Consider the following 24,596-nt stretch of genomic DNA (forward strand, 5'->3'; position numbering starts at 1 on the left):
GAGAAATACGTCGTTAGCTCTTATGATTTTTATAAAATCTTTGATTTTATCATCGTATAATTTATTTACCTTTTCATTTCGCAAGCAACGTCGAATGCGTATTATTATTATTATTATTATAATGACATAACACGACGATTTTGATACTGATACACAATCATTATTATCTGTACGCGGACGCGTATAAATTACATAACTTATTATTGTATTATAACATGTCTGTACGACGCGTACGCGGATTGATCGGAACGGTAATTTATTTCTGCCGTTATCGAGCAATTTATTATTCAACATTTTATTTTCCTATCAATTCGCCACGTGAAACGTTTATTATAATTTATTACCACGCGTGCCATACACATATAAATATATTACATGTACATCATGTATTGTTGTTATCAGATATACCGGTATTTAGGCGGTGATCAGGTGCGCACACTTATTCATAACAGAGGGGGATCGTTTCATCGTTTGCTCGTCACTCTATAGGAATTGCATAATACAAAAAATGTAAATACATCGAACTGTAATATTATATTATGATAGACTCAGCAGTAGGTACTTGACACTGTTATTGTGTCGCGGTACCAAACTCTGATAAGTTATATTAAGTCTGAACAGAGCAATAGGAGTGGTTTAACTGTTATATATATATATATATATAATATTAACGATACGGTTAGACAAAAACAACATCGTGGGTGTGTTTACATGAGATCACTATCGACCAAATACTACGGGGCAGGCCAGAGATGTTTTTCAAAATCATCTTTTTCCAGCCGTATAATATATGTAGCAGTTGCAATTTACTGCAATGTAAAAACGGTCAAGTAAAATAAATATTACGGATATTTAATATTATTTTTGTGAGACCATTTTTAAGGACTTCTGTGTTTAGTAAAAATATTTTAGTCGCTGAATAACTTGTCGTTTGAAGAAGGTATAGGTAATACCCCAATCAAAATGTTTAAAACACGTATTTACTAAATAATTTTAAGTAAAAAGGTGAAATTTAATTCAAGAATTTTTTTTTTTTTTTGGATTGTCGGAAGAGTTCGAAAATATAGTCTTTAAGTATAATGTTTGTAAAGAGTCTAATAACTACAGAATTTTAATAAATTCATAATTAAATAAAAACACTAGAGGAAATGAGCATGATTGGTGAATCGCCTTGTACAGGTATAGTACTCTGGCGCAAGTTATTTTCGGGAAAACAATATGTGTGGCAGTCACCGACAACGGTAACCGGTCAGGTTCATCTATAGGTGTCTATATTATTATAATGTTATTCCATCGTTTCACGGGTGGTATACCGCGTAGACCGTCGACGACGGCGTGGACCGATATTACGCAGAGTTATTATGGCGATCGCGACCGATGTCGGGCAGTGTATCATCAAATTATATTTACATTAACACGTCTGCGACCGCGGTCTAGCCTTCCACGCAGTACCTACCCGTATTATTGCGATAGTCGAATAGAGTTATACGGTGTTATTCTTCGTCGTCGCCGTATAAATAGTGGCGGCAAACCACTATGATATGGTAATTTCGGTGAAAAATAAAAATCCTCCGTAACTAACATGTACATACGGTACATTGGTACTATATATACGTTTACCGCGTTCGTTATCCGCCGCGCTGCACGGCATCCCACATTGTAATGCGTAAGCCGTTACGCGCGGCGAATGCGCACACGGCGTACCGTACTATAATAGTCGTCTCGGCTCTCGAGAACCCTTTCCGAAATAATATTCCCTCGCGCAAATTGTTTCCCCGGCAGCAGCCGTGTGTATACATTCTTTGCGCAAGGACCTCGTCGTTCTCCCCCCACCCCATCGCGCGCAATAATCGCCTTCGCCCATTACTGCGGAAATATATACCTACCCCCTCTGGAAATTTCATGATATAATTTATTTTCAAAGTTCATTAACTTGATTTTAATTCAATTGCTTCATTCTTCCCGGCATTTATCTAATTAAATTCCCGGTTAAAATTCAAATATTCCGCAGTGTTATATATTATGACGGCAATTAAATCGTTCTGCTTATAGCTATTGCCGTGATAATGTACACTGTAATTGTACGTATATTTGAACACTAATAACATGCTATTTGAACAATACCGATTTGCCGTTGCCCATATTAAATGTTCCAATAATTAGCATAATTTAAGTGGAGTTATACTTACTTTTTTTTTCTTAGAAATATAAAATCTGAATGGCAGGTACTCGAGTGAAACTTTTTTGTTTTAAATATAAATAAACTAAACACGAATTGTTGTAGTTTTCCATTTTCCGACATACATATTTGATAAATATTTTAGTTACATACTTATATGTACACAAGGAATCACGAGAGGTAGATAAATAAATAATTTAACAACAGAGGATAAACAAAACACTCTTATATTTTCGCATGTAATCCTATATAATATACTGTACAAAAACCACAAGTTCATTAAAATTTCAATAATTGTAATTCTATTCGTTTTTAATTATACGACGGGTGCGAATGTTATTTTGTATCTGTATATTCATATTTTATATAATATAGATATTATAATAGAGATCACAGTGGTTACCAACGTTAATACGTCTTATAGATAATTTTTTTTTCTTATCTTACAAAAAAGTTTTAAAACAATAATATTAAACTTAAATAAAAACATCTTACAATATTATACCTAACAATGACTATACATAGTAGCGGTGTTTAAGGTATTGGAATTATTTACGTATGGTACATTAATAATATTATTAACAAGATGCTTTTAAGCGCACATATATATAAATACCACATATATCACGCAAACAAAGAATACTGTATATATCATATATAATACCCTAAATAATATCATCTAATGATCAGTTATTATTTCAATATAAATTGAAACGCCTTTTAGTGTAAGCATCCAAAATACACGATACGTCGCTTCGTGTCATATTTTTTTTTCTTTTGGGTTTATTTTTATAATAACTAAAGTATAATGTGTGGTCATGAATAAAAAAAGGCGTTGAATTAGAAATTATTATTCACCCCAATGCAAATAGGTCTCTCCCTAACCACCGTTTTTCCCCCTAAAGCTATAGACATACCTTTATGTATGGTATTTAAAATTTTTTTTTCGTGTTATTAAAAATACGATTTTGCGTCCTTAGTGCTTAAAATACAATGAAATATACCGTATATAATCATATAAACGACCAATGTTATTTCATTGGTTTCTATATAAATATATATAATATGTATTTTTTTTTGAGTGGGGAAAATAGGATATAGTTTACCCAACCTGTAGTCTTTATGGCTTCAATCTTTTAAACCCAGCTCCGTCCGATCCAAGTTTAAGCTCTTCGTATAATGTAGGTGGCACTTCAGTGGCTGTATGCAAGTGGTCTTGTTTCCATTCAGCGGTATTAAGACCATTAGCTGTACCCGAATAAGGTAAATCAGAATGGTTCTGTAACACGGAAAATTATAAATTTATTATATTTCTTAGTTATATTGAAAACAAATTACAAACATTTTAAAACATTATCTACACATAAATTAAAACAAAGATACTGTAAAAATATATTGAAATATATGATAAATTTGACAAAAAGTACAAAAAAATTTAACTTTCACTCTAATAAGAACAGTTATTCAATATTTTTATTATATCAATAAATTAAAAAAAAATATTAATAGCCAATATTTTATACCCGTGTACAAAATTAATTTTGTATTTTATTCAAAATGTCAATCATGAAATGTTTTCAATTTATTCGCGATTTTCAATTATTTAAAAATTCATTCTATAGTTACGAATTCTTTTCATATTAATTATTTAAACAATTGTATGTCAACTATAAAAATATTTATATATTTATTGAATAATTCCATATACACTATTAAAATTATCATTGCAGATAATTGATACTGAGAAAAGGTGTTCAGAATTTTGTAGTTTTATTTACGTAAATATACTTTATTTATTTTAAAATCACGAAGAATAAAATATATGATGTTTTAAATAATTATCATTCGAAATTCAACTCATAATCAAATAGATATTTTAGATGTAGATATTTATTTATAAATACCATTTTTGAAAATATGAAATGAATTTACAATTAAGTACCTACTTACAATGTTTTAAAATAAAGACATTTTTCCAAGTGATATAAAATATCCATGGTTGGCATGCATTATGAATTTTTATTATAATAATAAATTTACATAAAGTGTTACTGTTATTTAAACAAAAAAAAAAATGTTAACGTCTTACTAAAAAAAAAAAGCTGAGTTTAAATAATAATAAAAATAATTTTATAATTAAAAAATATAATTACCATATTTTCCATGTTGACTTCCCTTAGGTAACTTGGATTTTCAAATGAAACACCACTTGATGATTTGTGTAATAAATTACCGTGACCGTGCATGTAATATACTACACCAGCTACTATGCCTCCAACAATCAATATTGCTACAAATACACCAAATATAGTTCCAATATCGGCACGGCTTTCACCTAAAATATATAAGAAAACATAATTTGAATGTATTCGCATATATTTCCGTTTAATTTAATATGTCAAATTATAAATCAATGACTGATTTATAATAATTGTCAATTAAAAACTAAATAACTAATAGATATTAAAGTAGGAATATTACATGTCTAAAAAGCAATTTACGTAATAATATTAAACAATTATTAATATAGGTATTTGGTTCATATTTTAATATTTAATACTAATTTATTAGCTTAGAAAGCGCCACAATTTTAAAGTATTATATTTTATTTGTGCTTAAACGACGTTTATAGGTTGTACGCAGGGATGGATTTTAGGGGGGAATAAGGACCATGCCTCCCAAGCTATCTTATTCTTTATTTTATCAAATATTATCATTGATTTAATTATGTGTAATTAGTATAATATTAATGTAAAAAAAATATTGCCCCCCCCCCTAGGTAAAGAACTAAATCCGCCACTGGTTGTATGTGAGTCATAATTTCGTTTTTTGAAATGCATTGACAGTATTTAAGTAATAGGAATAATTTCATGACAGCGGTGTAGCTAAATAGCCTACACAGAACGCCGCGCGATCAAAAAAAAATAAATACTTTTTATTTTTATATTTTCCTTTATGACTTCAAAAAATAAATTAACTAAAATGTATTTTTTTAAAAATTTTTAAAAAAATAGCTTAAGTAAGCGGACATTGCAGAACTATAAAAAAAAACCTAATCAAATTTCCAGAACGAAATCTTAATTTTAAGAATGACAGTAATATGAGTATGCAAAAGGGCTAATTTTAATTAATATTTTTTACTATTAAGTTAAACGTAAAAATTTCAATGAATTTTAATTTCTTACTAATTTACTATTTTCCCGCTATTATAGTTAAACACTTTTAAAACTCTATTTAAAGTACTTTACTTATTTCTTCTAAGATTATAAAATAAATAAAACCGTACTGTGACAACGCTACATAATAATAATTAAACCAAACTGATTAAAATTATAATATAACAATATTAAATTGAAATGCAAAGCATTTATAAGTTAATCAGTTAAATATAATGTCATTTTAACATTTAAACTTAACTTATTAGAATATATCTTGTAGTTCTATTATCAACATCATAAAATGTCATTATAATATGAATCCCACACTGGTTAATTTAAGAATAGATATTATTTTAATAGAAATTCAAATTTTTATTTTTAATTTTGAACAAAATTATTATATTAATTATTTATGCTCGTTATATGATGCAATGATAATAATCACTAAAAATGATTAACTTTAAAATAAATTGAATAAATAAAAATATCTTTTGCTATTAAAACATTTCATCTTTTTTTCTTTATCTTAATTTAAATAAATTATTATTATTCATAATATATCCCAGTATTCATAATTGAAATAATACATAACAAAACCTATTTTTATTTTAAAACATGGTTGTGAAAAGCTGTCAAAAATAAACCATAATATTATATAGTCTGATTATAGTTTTTAAGATGTTTTTTCAATATTATTAAAAAAAAAAAAAAAATTAAAGTTTGTTATTTGTTAATGTACCAGCGCTCGGTAAAAACCAACAAAATATTGTTCCAGTTTGAAAACTTTTTTATCCTCACAACCAGTATTTTCATCATTATGATAAACATTTTACAACTATATACAATTTTTTGTATTATGTTCTTTCAACTTTTTTTTTAAACACAAGCTAAATAAACTCACCCATGCTAGCCGCTGACGTGACGTCCTTTTCAATAGTAGTAAATCTAATGGGTTCAGTCAGCGTACTCATGCCCCTCGAGTTACCGGCTTTAAGTACCAACTCGTATGTCAAATCGTCCTTAAGGCCACTGATTTTCATGGACGTTTCTTTTGTGTCGTTCTTTTCTGGTGGGCTGTTGTTGCCCACGCGTCTCCAAAATACCCTAAAAACGAAAATTTGCAAACATAAAATCGCTATATTTTAAATGCACCATTTTTACTGCTTATGTTAAAGGTCTGGAATTCGTATATCCTCTTATTTTATTTATAAACAAAGTTTTTTGTCTAATTTTTACTTTTTTTTCAATGTTATAAATATAGTTTTTGTTAGGTTACTATAGTCAACATGTGTATTATCATTTTAAATTTAATATCTAAATATTTGAAAACTGTGGGTTGGTTTTTGCGTTTAATATTTATCCATCAATTTTTAGTTTTTCCGTATTAGTGTATTCTTTAGAAATATAAATACAATTAATTATTCAATATCCGTTAATTATTACAAATGATAAAAATTCAGTAAGTTATTTCAGTTTTCAAAAACTAAGTCTATTAAATATTAGATTCTATAAGTCAAGGTTAACAGATTTTGGGTAACGAGTGCAATATTGGCGAATAAAATTTTAATCAATTACTTATAAATTACTTGCAAAATAATTTATAAAAATCGGGGATGTTATTATGTTACATAATAGTGTTTAAACATTACTATTTGTAATTTATTTTCTCATGATTAGTATTGTATGTGGAACTTATTTTTAAAAATAATCAAAATCTTATTTAATTATATTATCATGTGTTATTATTATTATACTTATAAGTTAATATCAACGTACCTTAAGACAATTAATTCAAATTAGCATAGATAGAACAATATATACATATAATATGTTATAATAATATTGTATTAAAAATAATATTACACGTAAAAGTAACAACTTTAAAGTCTCTATTATAAATATATTATTTTAATTATTTTTATAACCTAATAATTATTATCAACATAATAACGAGAAAAACGTTAATTTTCGTTTATATATCCAATTTTAGAACTTTAAATTGTCCGTACAAAAAATGATGTGTATTTAGTTTTGATATTTTTAAAATTCTGTAAAACTATCTTCTAAAGAACTTTAAATTCAATTTTTTATCGTTACTCGTTAGCAATAAAATTTGAAATTTTTTGAATCACTAACTACAAAAGAATTTCAAAAAATTTTTATAAAAACTTTAACTTTAAAAATATCCAAAGATTATAATGCATAAAAATGCTTATATGAATATTTTATTTGAATTTCAAGTATCCACAGTTATTTTCTACCAGAAATCACTTTATAAGTTGAAGATGGAAGCATTTTGACTGCTCCAAAAATTGATGATAGATATAAATAAACTCTCCCAGTTGTTAAAACAATACCATTCATCGCTATGCTCACAATCTAAAACTGTTGGATTTAGGCAACCGTATGAGCAGGTAAACATTTTTATTATATTACTTTACTATATTATACACCACCATTGGACGTTGATTCGAATCACACGGATGAAAAACTCGTCGTTTTCTGTGTTACACGAAATTACTTCCACCCGTAACTCTCCTACTTACCAGTAAAGCTTCTTCATACGTATTTAGCATATTATATAAGCGTGGCTCAAACATTTTTTAAATATTTTATGGTTTAAGCATTGGATTTTATCCTATAATAATAACTAAACTGTTCGCTTATGTTGTAATATTACCTAACTAATCGGTGGTGGCTTAGGTATTTTATTAGTGTGTCTATATTATGTTTAACTATTATTATTAAATATTTATTTGATAATCATGAAGAATAATTATAATTTTATTTTACTCACCTGTATACTTCAACGGTCTGCGGGTTCTTTGCTGGTGGATCCCACTTGACCGTGATAGTGTGCGAGTCTACGTTCTCCAAACGCACGTTGATTGGTGGTCCCGGCAATTTGTCTGCAAAACGATTTATAATAATATAGCAACGCAATAAAATATGACTATAGTGACGCAATATTATTATGATTATTTCAATGACGTATCGATGGAGCGGGAAGTTTTTACATTGATAACAATAATTTTCTGCACTTTTACCTCCAATATGAATAACTACCTACAAACGCGAATGAAACAAAGTATATTTCTGTCTCATAGTTAAGACGTAAACTTAATTACTCGACTCAAATGATCTCTAAAACCACCTAAGAACCGATAAATGTCACCCGGGCTATTACAATAGAGGTTATTAATGGTTTTTAAGGTTGTGAATTAATAACCTTACCACCCATCCTCGGCGAAATATATCACTGTTTATATTTTAGAATATTATTCCTTTTTTTGTTTCTAAAATTATTTGTACTCAAATCGAGTCGTTTCCTCCTAAACGGATCAAAATACAATTTTGGGCACAAACGTTTCTATACCTCTTAGCTCGTGGAAGCAGGCCAGTATAGACTTGGAATAAGACAGCACGCACATTTTGTTGTTGACGGGTTCACCGCGACACCATTCTAAACAGCGTCTGGGCACACCGCGATCCGAACAACAAGCCCTGTGATCTGATCCGTCTAAAACACAAAAACATTACGTATAAAATATATATGCTATATTTTATAATGTGAAACATACGTAATATATACATATCTGAACAAATACCACAACGTTACGGAGAATTTGTAATGGGAAATTTGCTGTACAACGTATATTATAATATATTATACACGTAATAAAGTCTGGGCCAAAATTAAATATTTTAAATTACAAAGTTATTATTATTTATTTGAAATTTTCCTTTAGAAAGAAAAAGATCTAGAGTAATTTGATAAACAATTATTATGATCGTAAATGAAACTTAATAATAGTACTTAGCTATAATAGACTATATATATATTATAAAATAATTTTTCAATATTTTTACTTGCTTTGCTTATAAACCATATTTATTATAACTTATTCAGATAAAAACAAATCGATAACTCGGGAAGGAATTTAATAAATTAATCATGTCTCGACGATATATTTTGAAAAGCGGAACGCTAACCATCCCATAAAATAGCATCAATATGTAACAAAATAGTGCGTAATGCGGGTGTAATATAATTTAAAATACGGTACCTGATGCGCATTTCATGAGCTTGTCGAAATCGTTGAAACAATCGGCTCTGCCAATGGCCACGTTGATGTCCAAATACGACGAAGAACACGCATCCAAGCAACCAGCCGTCACGTTTTGTTGAACGCAACATTGAGTCACGTTATTGGTTGTCACCTATGGACATAACATACGCATCACATATTATTTATTTATTTATATATATATATATATATATAGAATAATTCGAAATGGACTATATCGAATGCGTTTTAGCTAATGGATATAGAGCATAGTTTAATACATTATTAAGTGCATTGTTGAAATTGTGGTTGTCAATTCGTGTGTTGGGTGAGATGGAAAAGCCATATTATAGTTGTTTTCGAGTACATAGAAATACGATGTACAGGGTGAGAAAAAACCGACGATCAACCATATGGTACTCGATGGGTATCTTTTTACTCAACATTGATTTTTTTTTTTTTATCTAAACCAAATAAGTTTTGACGAAAATATTTTAAAATGTATCATTAACATCAAATTGGGTAAATAATTATAATACGAATTTATATCTTACAAAAATAATTAATATCGTGCGGTTCATGCTATTCATTATGAGCTATGGGACTAATCGATTAGTAATATCTATTATACAATTTTAATTCATTATTTTAAATATTGTAAGCTATTTTAAACGGATTAAAGTTATATTATTTTCTTTAAATTTGAAATATTATTATAACATAATTAATTATTATTTATTAAAATATTTACAAGGATAAAAAAATGATACATATTTATTTAATATACAAGGAAACCATAAAGATTAATGTCTTGGTACTTGTTTTTCAACTGAATATTTTTGCACTAATTAATTCAAATCCAAATAATTTTATTACTTGCTTTACCTTAACATAAAATGTATACTCAATGATTATTATGTTTCTGTTTATAGTGAAACTATAACATATTATCATATTTATTATGCCGATTGTTTACAGGTACATTTATATGTTGTACAAATGTAATTAGAATCGTCTAGTTAATATATGAATTTGTATAGGTGCCTACAGTATTAATTAATTACACTGAAACACCTATATTGATTAAGTTTAATGTTATTTGCATGATTTGTTCTTGGTTTTGATTTAAATGAATATCGAATATTCTAACAGGCATATATTATGTAATATTGTTATATATTTAACCTTAAAAGAGAATGTGAATGATAATTTTGAGTAGTAACTAGCTTAAAATAATATTTGAAATAAATAAATTGTATTCCTTTAACTTCAAATTTTAGTACGGATATTAGATTAACATCTAGAAATTGGTCGCAAAATAAAATAAAACAATATAAGAATTAACCATATTAAACGCAGTAAAAAATATCATATCCATACGGGTTACCGTCCTGTTTTTCACCATCTATGTTCGTGGTATATTATTATGCACTGTAACCGAGAAAAAGTGTTCTGAACGACAATATAATAATAATAATAATAATACGATGGGTTAAACTCAATCGAACGGAATGGACAGACAGTATGCAAATGTCATTCGAGACCGGTCGTCTCTCTCGCTCTCTGTCTCGTGCGTATAAACACATGTGTTTACATGGTTGCGCGCTCGGGCTTATTTATAGATATTTGACGCGTATTAAGGCGATTTCGAGGATTTAGAAAAATAAAAAACGTCGTGGCAACCTTTTGTCCGTCAGTTCAAAATATGTTCGTATTATGCCATTAATTCTCGTTATTATATCGGCCGGTAATAATAATAATGGCGGGCACAACACGGATTTGCCAAACCACGCGCGTCTTGTTTATACCTAGCTATACCGCGTTACTAAACATTATATATGTGTGTATACGCGCACGAGTGGTGTGGTGCCGTCGTCCCGGCCGATCCCGCCGCGTTTAATCCCCCAGCGGCCTTTGATCCTATACCGTGACAAATGCTCCGCAACGTGACTCGCCCTGGCCGTCACAGCCTCGGCAGCGGCGTTATTGCCATTATATATACAATATGTCGGTTCGCCGTGAAGCCCTATCGTATAATTTATCCCCACTCCACCGCCAGCGCGTTTTCATCGCCATTCCGGCGGTGGGACGGGAGGGTGACAAAAAAAAAAAAAAAATAAAAATAGTCCTAAGCCCCCGGACTGAACCCGGCTAAGCATCGCCGTTATTTGTCATTTGCGTGCGTATTCTAAACCCTCCGTTACTCGTCAATATATATATATATATAAATTCCCGTAAAAGAATACACGTGGAACGAGCGCACGTGTATATCTGTGCGATGTGTGCACGAGAGGTGTAGGTGTTTTGAGTACACGACACATCACTGCGTCACCCTCGTTACCGCGTATCGTGTTATTAGATTTTACTGCTATAATATGGGTATGGATATAAAATATTATCGGTGATTTTTTTTTTTATTAATTTTGTCAAAGGTATACATACACTTAACCAACAAGCGTCCGACAGAGAAAATTGTACGGAATTTTACTGATGTTTAACAGAAAATGCAGGAGTGTCAAAGAAGTCTAATAAAATCCAAATTGCATTTTTTTATTCGAAACTCGTACATAAATTAATAATTTTCACTCGATTCAATCATGCTACAAATGACGTCTCTACATAACGTGTACCCTACAAAGCAATAAATAGATGGATTCGTTCTGTTATTTTCAGCATCTATAGAATTACCATACCATCCTGTTCATTTTGCTCGAGATTTATATACACAGTGAATATTCATGATTATTCAACAAAATCTTCAGAGTAACGGTGTAAATTATGTATATTATTTAGTATTATATCATCTGCAAAGAACGCTACCGGAGAATAGGTATAGGTGCTTATGCGGTTCGTATATTTCTGTGCTTATCGAGAAACGTAAATATTACATCATCGCAAAGTATAAAAGTAGCGATTTCCTACGACGGCTAAAACACCACCCGGCGCCAAGTTTTCTAAAACGTAGGGAAGAGGGTTTCGAATGGCCGGAAATATCGATTCGATAGGTCTCGTACAATAAACGTGTATTTACATTTTAATGGTCACGGGGAAAAAAAAAAAAAAAAAATCAAATACGGAAATGGTGCGTGTGGCGTATTCGCGTGTACTAGTTCGCCGCTATACGTAAAACATTTTAAAACGGACGAGCACGACCCGACGACCGATTGGTCGACCGTGTGTCGTGTATAATATATAATATACTCACGGAGTTCCTAATCCGCACCGACACGGGTTTGGTGGAGCTGCCGAACGAGTTTTCGGCGTGACAGAAGTAATCGCCGTCGTCCGTCTCCGTCAGCTTGCTGATGGTGAGCTCCATGACGAACTTGGTGTAGTCCTCCTTGGACCGGATCACGTTCACGTCGTGTTTGCCGCTCTGGATCACCGGCGTCCGGCCCTGCGCGTCCCGCCAAAACATCATTTTCGGTTCGGGGTGCGCGTCCACCATGCACTCGAGCGTCACCGTGTCGCCCAGGTTGGCCATGGTGATTTTCGACGCCACCAGTTTGGGCACGTCTGAAACACGGCGTTTGCGCGACGGCATCGTTTTAGGATAACATGACAATATTATTATTATTAATACAATGTCATAACGACAAAAATTGCGATAATAACATAAACGGAAAATTCAATCTAAATACGCGGCCTCGTCGTCGTTAAACGCATTAGAGGTATATCACGGTAAAATGACTCTATTTTCGCTCGCTAATCGGATCCAGTCACGTCAACGATACAAACGTTATTATAAACCCAGTTACGAGGCCAATATGCTTCAATTATAGAGAGTAATACAATATAATTTAACCCTATACACATATATGTATATGTATACGCATAATACGCACAGTCGTAACGTTACCCAATCGTCCGTACTCCGCTGCCACACAGATAATATGCGATCGCCATGGTATATATCACGGTTGTAAACGCGCACGTCGCATTCACGATATTTATTGTACAATCTTTAACGACAAATAAAATAAAAATAAATATTTTTATTTAGACACCGTTTATTTTATAATCTGATCACAATACGCACTTTTACCGTAGACTAGTCTATTATTATTATTACTGCGGTGTATACAAATGGCGTTTTGTGTACCTATACATTTATTATATTATTTGGTTCGTATTGATTTTATCCCAATATATATATGTAGACATCAAGTGATTTTATTATAGGTATCTATTCCGATAAAGTAAACGACTAACATTTTTGTGCTATTGCTGAAATATATTATCATTATATTTTAGAACGTATACATTACTTTTACGAGTAAATATGCGGTTATTATTTTACTACCACCAACCGTCGTTTATACGCACACGCACCGCAGTAATAATACATATATTACTTAAAATAACCCAGTTAAACCACTATAATCGTGTTTAAACAGCGCACAGAATAATTCTGGTTATGTTTGCGTTAAACTTTTATTTTTGGTAAGCATTAACCGCATTTCGTCGGCTATTATATAATAATATACATATATACCATCACGTCCCTTTTATAAGGGACACCCGTTTTCGTCCATTTTATATGCTTTGGCACGAATTTAGTAAAACGGTCCATGACGAATTTTGATGCGATTTCTGACAGGCTGTTAGTGAGAGGGTGGTTATGGAATGACGATATCGATTTCACGTCACGCTCTTAGAGCTTACTTAAATCGTGTCTCCGGTGAACTGACTATGTGGTATAAAACAATGATGACGAAGGGTGGTATGCGGTGGCGGTGGCGTCGGCGATTTGCCGGTAAACCGAGTGAAAAACCACCGGCACACCAGTGTGAGGACGTCGCATTGGCCCGGAGGGAGGAAACGCCGTTTTAAATGATATATTGCCCGGGATAAACGGCCACAGGGTAAGGTACATAATAATAATAATATATTATATTATGTGATATTATTATTATTATGCGAACGGAATATCGCCGACCTGAAAACGACCCGGCCGGCACATTCTACGCGAAACTGTTGGTTTTAGGGATCGCAGCACTTACCCCGATTCGATACAATATCGTCCTCCAACCTATAGTCTCTAAATAACGCTGCGGCGATGTTTGGTTACTAGACGAGAATCGAATTGGTCGAAACACACGTGCTCGGTTTATCAACGATGATGTGTGCGCAGAAAAATGTTTAGTTTATCGAATGGTTGCAAAGGCAATTGTATAAGACTCGTACGCCCCAGATCACAATTTCCTACCAAGCAACACGACTTCAAAGTCTGAACGTATATTGTAAAATACGTTTCGTTCTACAATTTACATCACAACCGTCATCGAAGTTGTCGTCATTTAATATTAAACATTTAGCACTTTTCCAGACCCACTATACAGAGTAAATTGAATGTTCAATACAACTAAACAGTTGAATGTTTTAATCACTTTGAGATTAAAACCAAACTTCCGCGAGTTTTATCCCATTACGTAATTATTTATTTCCGCAAAAACAAAAAAAAAAAAATTGATTTTGGTTGAACTTTACCAATTTTCATCCTTCGTCAAACGATAACGGTTCACCGATATAATGTTTTTAAAAATATTCATCTTTCACGAGTGATCAAAGAGTATAATTTCTTATTCTGTAATAGCGTATAATAGAATGAAATCAATATTTTTTATTTCATTATTGTTATACTAATGTTTAGTATTGTCCACTGTAAAAATAAATGTCATGTTTAAAAATACAAAGTTTTTATCGAATTCTCAGATATTAATAACTGACAAATGTACGTTGATAGTGCTTTTTTTTTAATGTTCTAGAAAATAATACAATTATCAATAAAAGAATACCAAAAAATTAATATTTATCCATTGTTAAAATAACGGAACTAACAAATAACGATTATTACTAATTGCACAGAAAAATAGTACAATTAAACGCATGGTGAATTTAATCGAATAATACGCAACTATAAAAACCAATGATTTAACCATTATTCAAGTTTACAGTAGACCTTAGTGTTGTTTTGTTTCCGTATGTTTGAAATATATTGCTGATAAAGCATCCATCTTCTAGAAGGAAAGATGAGAGTGTTAAAGCTGTGACACGGAAATATTACAAAAGAAAAAAGAAATAATCTCTCTTTCTTTTTTGAAATGTTGTATGTTGGGTGCGTATTTATAATGTCAGGTAAAAACCAAAGCTTTGATAAATCAGAAAACACTGTGAATAATGTTTCGCGAAACTTTCAAGTTTCAACAACTTTGTAAGTAATTTAACTGCTTGTATACATGTTTTGACACTGTAAAACAGTTCATGAGAATTGTAATTAAATCTCTAAATATAGTTTACAGTTATGATTTTATGACCGCGAATAGAGTTGAATTATTACATTTAATCTTTTATCCTCAAATTTGACTGTAATATGTAATTTAATACAATATATTGTTATATACCATTTTTTTTTTTTTTATTATTATTGTATAATATATTATATTATTTTTAAATAGGATAAAAGTCTTACACTTTTCTTATATTCATTATTTTATATTCATACACATGTGTATATTTAATATACATTATCAATCGAAAAGTTAACAAATTATATACATCTAACTGAAAGTTTCTGTAAATCTGCGAATTTTGAAATATTACGCGTCTTCAATGAAAATGAAAGCAAAATTAATAAAATATAATATGTAAAAATACACGCTATTCGCATTCCGCAAAACTTCAAAGAATTCTTTTAAAAAAATCGTTCCACGAAAATTACATTGTTGAGTTGATTTTTCAAAGCTTTCTTTTAAACTAAACTGTCAACATCCAACAAAGGAATACAAATCTACATTATAGTTATCTGATGTTCATGTGTAGAAAGAGAAATACGATATAATTTTCAGTGTTAAGATCGCCAAGAAAATATTACAACATCAGAGTTTATTGCGTTAAAACCTAATTTTTAATTTTTTGTTTTATTAAAAATATTTTTGTTAAGATAACCGGACAAACGCAGTCCCATAAACCATCCAAAAGCTTTTATATATTCTATTATTTATTTATAAAATTCTCAGTGTTGCTTAATGCACTCTGATAGTTTTAATAATTGAACACTTGTACTTTTAAATTTTAATTATATTAATTATTATAACTGTTTAATTATGACCTAATATTTTTTTTTTTTTTAATAAGAACAATCAAATAAAATTATTGTGTAATTTATGTTACGTAACATAACCTTAAGTTGTGTGTGTTTATTTCATTATAATATACGAGTAAGAAACCAGAGAAAATTGAAATTTTTAATTATATTTTATAGAAACACAAAACCATTTATTTAGTAGATGGTAACATGAATAAAGTGTGAAAATACTTTAAAAATGATACGATCTTGCGTTTCCATAAATATTAGTTCATTATATGAGTAAATTATTATATTTTATAATATACCTACCGTTATTAAGATATACAGTGGAATACTACTAAACCAAACTACACGTGTAACCTATATTCAAAAATAATGATTTACTACTATATATAGTTGTTATTAATACACATGTATATTGAAATCATACATTTAGCATTTTATTATTTATTTTATACGTTATATTATTTTCAATAATATTAAATGTCATATTTGTAGTAATATATGTACATCCATCAGGTTTCCATAGTAATACTATTATGTATGTCTTTATATCTTGATTATTATAAAGTCATAAAAGCTTACTTAATATTAAATATTGATTAGTTTTGTTGGTTAATTATATTTAATTAATTATTATTATAATTTATAACTTTTTATCATTATATAGTACAATAAATGTAATTATATGTTATTAAAATTAATAAAAAAACGTCTTAATATGTTATATTATGATTTTTTTTTTTTAATAAAAAGTTAGGTAGGTATTTGAAAGATTTTTTAGAATAATTTTAGATCATTTCAAATAAAATAAATTTGATTTGGAAACTGCTAACTTATTAAATGTAATAAGTAATCTATATTTTAGATATAATATTTTAAATCTCTGACATTTATCAAAAACTTAACCAATGAGACGTAATTAGGTATTAAAATATTATGAGTAACTGAGAAAACTATATTATATTTTTTTTCTGTATCTTGGCGTTTTTAGTCTTAAAAGTATTTATACCATGATCACATTAACCGCATTGACGGTGGTATTCTGAATAAGTTATCTACATAGATACTCTAAAACGAGCGAAACTTGAAATAATTTTAAAAGTTTTACTTACAACTAATACTGATTTTCCTCGATGATTGCATAGGCGTACCGTAGCCATTATCTGCATAACATGAGATTTCATCCATGTCTCGTGTGACGTTATGGATAACAGTCACCATGTGTCTAGATGTCTCTTGTCTAACTAATCTTCCAGATATGTACAATGATATGGTAGGCGATGGGGTACCCATGGCAATGCATAACACGGTCATGCTGCTGCCTTCCATCACCAAGTTTATTGGATGGACTGTTGGAGGCTATTATAAGAAATAACACATTAAACGATTACAACAACTTCATAAATATAACGTATTTATTAACGAAATACTTTTTTGTTCATATACACAGACACATAAATACTATCTCAGTGGCGTCATTCCAGTTGTTACTAAGAGAGAGCAAAAGTTTTACTAGCCCATAAAACTAGAAAAAAAATCACTTGTTTGCTAGCATGTTAATTTACTCTTAAACTTGTATTTCAATTCAATTTCTATCTAAATTCATTCCATCATAATTGTATATGTAACACAAGAAAAAAAAGTTTAATATTATTACGAAGAAGTGGAAAAGCTAAATAAATATAGTACATCCATTCTACAAAATATTATACACTTTCCTCAGAACAATAAAAATAGTAATATTTTTAACCAAAAACCAGCACATTAAGTTGTTTTTAAAGTCACATAGAGGCAATTTCTCGCCTTGTCTCTTTCCATAAATAACGTCTCTGTACTATAAATGCGCTTGCACCGTGGATAGATTTTAAGCAAACAACATTAACTATTTTACTATGTTTACCTGATAAAAAGCAATAAAATTATACCAGTATTTTTACCCAATAAAAAAAAAATTGCATTGAATATACAGAAATAAATTTATAATATGTTAATGTGTACCACTAGTCAAAATCAATCTATTTGTAGATTGATAGGTAGCTATGAATAGATAGCTAACCAAATATGTTTTTCAATATTAATGTAAATATGGTTTTTAATTAATAACAGCATTTGAAACTAATATATTATATAAAAACTATGGAAACTGTTTATCTTTCCCAATGTGTATTAAAAAAAAATATAGTAATTGATTCCGTTAAACATTTTTAACATGCTTATATTATAGTATAATTCGACAAACCTCGACAAAAGCTGGATACGCGGGGTCAGTCCATGCAATCAATGTTTCTGACGGCAAGCTTTTACCGTTCTTCGACACGGCCACTATGTAAATGATGTACTGAGAGTTTGGTGATAGATTGTCCACGGTATACGCAGGTACAACTACATCCATTTGATGGAATACCGTTTCTGATACTGATTTCCAATACAACCTAGACATATAGATGAGCATCACTTTTTTTAGAGGAAATAGTTGTTTTATATATTATTTAAATATCATTGAGAACAGATTTTGTTGTGTACATTTAGTTTATTAAATTCACATAATACTGTAAATACCTATACTTTCATACTGTTATTTTAATCGAAAAAGTTTAACAGTTTTATTCAATATATATAAACCGTCTTAAAATTAAATTATGTAGTTTTAAAACTAGGGTCGTTGGCTTAACAACATTTTTTAAAATGTTATTCACTATTTCAACTTAGTCAATAGGTTTATTTTGTTTTCATTCCATGGTCTAATGGTATAAAAACAATTAATCGTCTCTTAATTGAAAATAAAAAAAAGTGCAATTAATACTACAATTGTATACGTACATTATAGAAATAAAACGTCTACAAGCATTTATTATCCTATAATATAATATTACTAATGATAATAATAAATTAAATTTAAAAAATTTAAATCTATACTAACAAATTTATTTAAATTAATAATTTATAATAAATTTGTTTTCAATCTTATCTACGTACATCATTATACTTTTAAAAACAACTTATGAAACATTTTGAATTAAAATTTTGCAATGGCTTGAAATTAAGTTAACTTTTGAAAATAACACAAAATTTTGCTATCGATGTGTCCTATCTCATACCTTGTAAAACGATAATTTAGTAGGGTGTTGGAAAACGGTCGTTTCCTGATAAAATATAGCACAAATGGGAAATTCAGATAGTCCTCTAAGCTCAGTTTTCCCACATAATAATAACGGACATTAAGAGTGGGTTGCTTTATTACTTTGAAAAATTATTTTTCATAAATTACCATACAACTTTGTATTATCTTCTCAGAATTCGGTGGTTATTAAACCAATAAAATACCATGTGCGCACTAAAATATCCATTTCAAAATGACCACTATCTACTAGTATTAAATTCTTACTTGTAAGTTATTTCTTCCGAAACGTGACTAAACTCGGGTGGCTGCCAAGTGATAGTAACGTAGTTGGCACTGTGAGCTGAAACGGACAATGAATGTGGTGGAGATGTAACGCCCACAACACCTTTACTATCCAAATCTATAGTAGGATCGGCAATTTTAGCAAATACAAATACACGAAATTATTGTGTTTAATTATTTCATACCTGTTTCGGTGATATTGAGCAAGAGTATAGATGACGGTAAAGAGGTGCCGTGTATATTTTTCGATACGACAAAAACTTTGTAGAGTTTCCCAGTTTCCAGTTTTATCAATACCACTGAGTTTTCATTAACTTCAATTTGCTGAACAAATAAGATACCACAGTTGTTAAAATAAATATTCACATCACATATTTTCTCTTTACATGTATTTAACTTTTAACGTAACTTTTACAATAATGTAAACCATTTTAAATAAATTGATATGATTTTTATAAACATCTATCTAACTAATATTATGTACATTAAAGCGTTATTCAGCCAAACACATATCCCAATATCTTGACGAATGAGTTGATTAAATATTTTTTTAACTCATTCAAATGTGAAATGCATACCTGATCTAGTTTTATCGTGTTTTCGTGTACTGTAGCGTTATTGACTTTTTGATAGTGCACTACAAAACTTGTTACGTTACTATTGTCATTGGGAGGATTCCACACCAACGAAACACTGTTGTTGGTCAATTTCACCGCATGCATATCACCTACTGGTCCTGGTAACTTCCCTGTACCTGTTAATTTAGTCGATATTAATATTAGTGCTCAAATATAAATACATTTTATAGAAGAGATGTTTGAAAAACATAATATTTTGAATAATTTAACGAATATATACATAATTACATATATTATGAGTATACAAAGAATTTAAATTAAATCAAAACTTTTATAAAATATGTACTATATTATGTTTACAATTTACAATACAAAAATTTCGTTATTTAAGTATATGTCAAACAAAACATAGAACTATTATACTGTATACTTTAGAAGTTTGGCCGTATTTATAAGAGATTACAACTTGAACACACCTATATCCCATAATTATTGTTTAACATCTAACAACTTAAAACACAAACACTATACAATATTGGCTCATAATATATTGAGCACGATCAGATGAGATCTTTAAACTATCAATGTGTCATAACTTAAACACTCACGACGGCGGTAAAATGCAATGTCGTTTTAAAGTGTTATGGTGAATATTAAAATAAGAGATAATGATGATTATTCATACAATCTCAACTTAGATATATTTTTCTAAAACGACTTTTTCATTTAATATTTTACGAGGTTTGCTTGTACGGCTATACCACACCACTCCGCTCATCTAAACTTTAAATACTAATAACTGATAAGAATAGTAAAATGTCGTTTTAAATTTTTTTTAAATAACTTTAAATTAATGTTTTTTGCAAATAATATCTGTTATTCGTAGCTTAAAATGTTTAAATAAACTAAAGGATTAACCTGCAGAATCGACTTAACCTCGTCATATCCAATAACTTCGGCTCATCCCTTGGACTAAACCCACATCAAAACAATGTTTTTACTTATTATTAAGTTTTTATAATTAAATTATTTATCAACATTTAAAAATTCAATATTTAAATCTAACTATTTTTTCACTTTATTATTTTTAAATTAAGTACCAGTTTATTGTTATACCGAAGTTGTTAAGAACAATAGATGAAAAAACCTGAATTGAGCTTAAAAACTTATCTTATACATAGTTATGAATTATACTCTTATTTGATTTAGTAATGATAATACCTTATTACAAAATAGTCTATACAATTATAATTAATTAGTCAATTTATGTACTACAATATCAATATATTAACTTATGTTAAGGTCCCAAAGAAATTTTTGTTTTGAAAGTGACCCAATAAAGTCGTTGCTTGCGAAGTATCGAGTTCGCATAGTCACATACACCATTGAATCAAATTGTAAAAACTATGACATTTACTGCACGTGTATTTTCAAAAAAATCGAATCATCAGTATGACATTTTGTTTACTTTAATTCATAAAATAATAATCTTGAACGTTTAATACGTCGACTATTGTACTATTTTAATTTAACCTATTACTCGCTTAAATAGAAATAAATATTACTTAATTCAATTTTTTACTTTGACCTATTTTGGATGAATAAATAAATATACTACCCCAGTAAAATGTCCAACTTCTTTTCATTTCTTTTTTTTAATTTATTCATTTTGTAATTTGTATAATCAAAATATGTAATGTGTAAACATTTTTTAGCATTTAAATAGCCCATTAAATAATGCTTAAGCACGCGATATATAACAATATTATGTTTGTTTCTAACTCAATTTAGATATACAAATTTAATTATTTTTAATTATTTTAAACTATTTTTTTTAATATTTATAAATGGCATTTGATTAAGTGCTTGATATAATATGTCAGATATTTTATTATATGCAAATTAAAGAACAATGTTGGAAATAGTTGCGTGTGCTGAATTTAGTTGATAATTATAATTTTTAGTGTCATACATTAATTTTAGTAATAAATAGGTAATTAATATTTTGGTTACCCAAATAAACATATTTATAAAGGTTTAATAGGTTTGTCATAAAAATTAATATTCGTACATTAGTACATTGGTAAAAGCGTATAATAATATATTCATTACAGAAATTATATGACATCTAGGTATTTGCGAATGAGTATTACACAAAAAATTGATAAATTTAAATATTGATGTTTAAATACTTAGGTAACAAAAAAAAAAAAAAAGTTATTAAAAAGGTATTATTATTTGATTCAAAAGAATACCTATATTGGGCGGTGAACATAAAAATACTAGCCGGAATATAATTATAATTGCAAATATAGTTTTCCCGTTTTGTGTTAATAAAAAATATTTTGGCATAAAGAAAAGATTAATTACTAACTACTAATAACTACGTTTGGAATAATAAAAAATTATTTATTACATTAGGAAAATTCAATGGCGTAAAACGACAGAAGAATTATGGAACATATATAATATTATATAGGTTAGGTGAAATATAGCTTAAAAAACATTGCAGTAGTCTGAGTAATCATGTTCAAGCGTTATTGCCACACGCAACGAACACGTCGTATTATATATTTTATGTACATATCGGGGTAGTTTAAAAAAAAAAGTAGGTTACCTACATAAGTGATTTATCCGAGGGGCTTCGATTTGAAATTGTTTAAGAATTTTCAAGAATAACAAAAACGTTACAATTACAATTCAATATTTGATGGTATATTTTACTGAGTGATTTTGGAGACTGTATAATATTATGTGCGACGAGTGATTACGAAATCATAAATGAAAAAAGCCCTACGCAAAACCACACTTCACCCGTTACCAGCTACTCGGTATTATGATATTATTATATACATTTACGATCGTACATTAATAATAATAAAATGATATTATATTACGGTAGGGAACTTTATCGGCGTCGATGTACTCGTATTTTGTTTTTTTCGACGACTCGACTCGAACGACAACAATAATATTTCGCCCGGCGCGGTGGCCGGATGGCGACTACACGTACTCTACGTCATATTATCGTGCGTGCGTTTCGCCGCGGAAAAGTCGAAAACATTTTTTTGCGACACACTCGAACTCGACTACTTTTTTCTCTCTCTCTCTCGACAATTTTTTTTTTTTTTTTTTTTAATTTCAATCGTCGCAATACGTGAAACGAACACCACACACACACACACACTAACCTTCTTCGAAACACTGGACGACGTTGCCGATGAACGAGGCGCAGTTCACGGCCACGCTCAGCAGCGAATCGGGCACGATGCCGGAACACAGCGGCGTACAGATGCCGGGCACGCCGCGGCGGGTGCAGCAGGCGCCGTGGTTGCGCCCGCCCGCGCCACACTTGATGAGCTTATGCAGCTCGGCGCCGCAGAACGGGGCGAGGCTCCTCACGTCCGTCATGTTGGCGTCGAACGAGCACAGGGGCATGCACATCTGCCGCAGCTTGATGTTGACGCAACAGTCGGTCAGGTTGTACGGCGACGTGGTCAGCTCCCGGTCGTTGGCGATCTGTGGACAGATTCGCATAACAATATTTATGTCATGAGAACTCTTATGGAATAATAATAGTAACAACGACGATGTTATGATACCGCGGCAAGCAGCCTGGTGGTTATCGGCGAGAAACGAAAAAACAAAAATACCGTGTCGTCCGGCCCTGCAGCAGTCGCCGAGACGACGGGCCACGTGATGACGGCGGGTAAACGTTTTCAAACGTATAAATATCATTGAACAGAAAGAAATTCCTATATTTTTTTTGTAATATATATATATATATACATATATGGTTAAAATATTATTTAAATGTTATTTATGTATTTGCACGAGGTGTGATAATAAAATACCGGATTTTTTTTTTTACTTAAAAATAATTAAAATACCTAACAAATACGTTTTAAATATTAATATCCTTCAGAGTATTCGCAGCCCGATTTTAACCACTTATCTCAACGCCCTTGATAATTTTTGAAGCAATATTGGAAGTTTTCAACTTAAAGTTGTTTGAGTTTGGTTTTTATGTCAAATCTTTGTAATTTGAGATCGGTTTTAATTTTCTGAAAACTATTTTGTACTCAAAACTTCAAGTTTGTGAATTTTTTAGTTTTTGG

At 29.9% G+C, this 24,596-nt stretch overlaps 1 protein-coding gene across 1 annotated transcript in view; it reads right to left on the reverse strand.

The window, feature by feature from the left end:
- Positions 1-2,389: 2,389 nt before the first annotated feature.
- Positions 2,390-24,596, reverse strand: part of LOC113548427 (Ig-like and fibronectin type-III domain-containing protein 1) — a 92,037-nt gene continuing 69,830 nt past the window's right edge. The window contains exons 12-24 of the mRNA XM_026949300.1: positions 23,670-23,997; positions 20,479-20,654; positions 20,086-20,224; positions 19,883-20,018; positions 18,737-18,929; positions 17,610-17,856; positions 12,610-12,920; positions 9,405-9,558; positions 8,714-8,857; positions 8,135-8,246; positions 6,239-6,441; positions 4,333-4,514; positions 2,390-3,458 (exon numbers count right to left, since the gene is read on the reverse strand). Coding sequence (XP_026805101.1) covers positions 3,300-3,458; positions 4,333-4,514; positions 6,239-6,441; positions 8,135-8,246; positions 8,714-8,857; positions 9,405-9,558; positions 12,610-12,920; positions 17,610-17,856; positions 18,737-18,929; positions 19,883-20,018; positions 20,086-20,224; positions 20,479-20,654; positions 23,670-23,997 — 2,484 coding nt within the window. The 3' untranslated portion in view covers positions 2,390-3,299. The remainder of the gene's footprint in view (positions 3,459-4,332; positions 4,515-6,238; positions 6,442-8,134; positions 8,247-8,713; positions 8,858-9,404; positions 9,559-12,609; positions 12,921-17,609; positions 17,857-18,736; positions 18,930-19,882; positions 20,019-20,085; positions 20,225-20,478; positions 20,655-23,669; positions 23,998-24,596) is intronic.

This window comes from Rhopalosiphum maidis, chromosome 1, assembly GCF_003676215.2.
Source record: "Rhopalosiphum maidis isolate BTI-1 chromosome 1, ASM367621v3, whole genome shotgun sequence".
In the NCBI taxonomy this organism is placed as follows: domain Eukaryota; kingdom Metazoa; phylum Arthropoda; class Insecta; order Hemiptera; family Aphididae; genus Rhopalosiphum; species Rhopalosiphum maidis.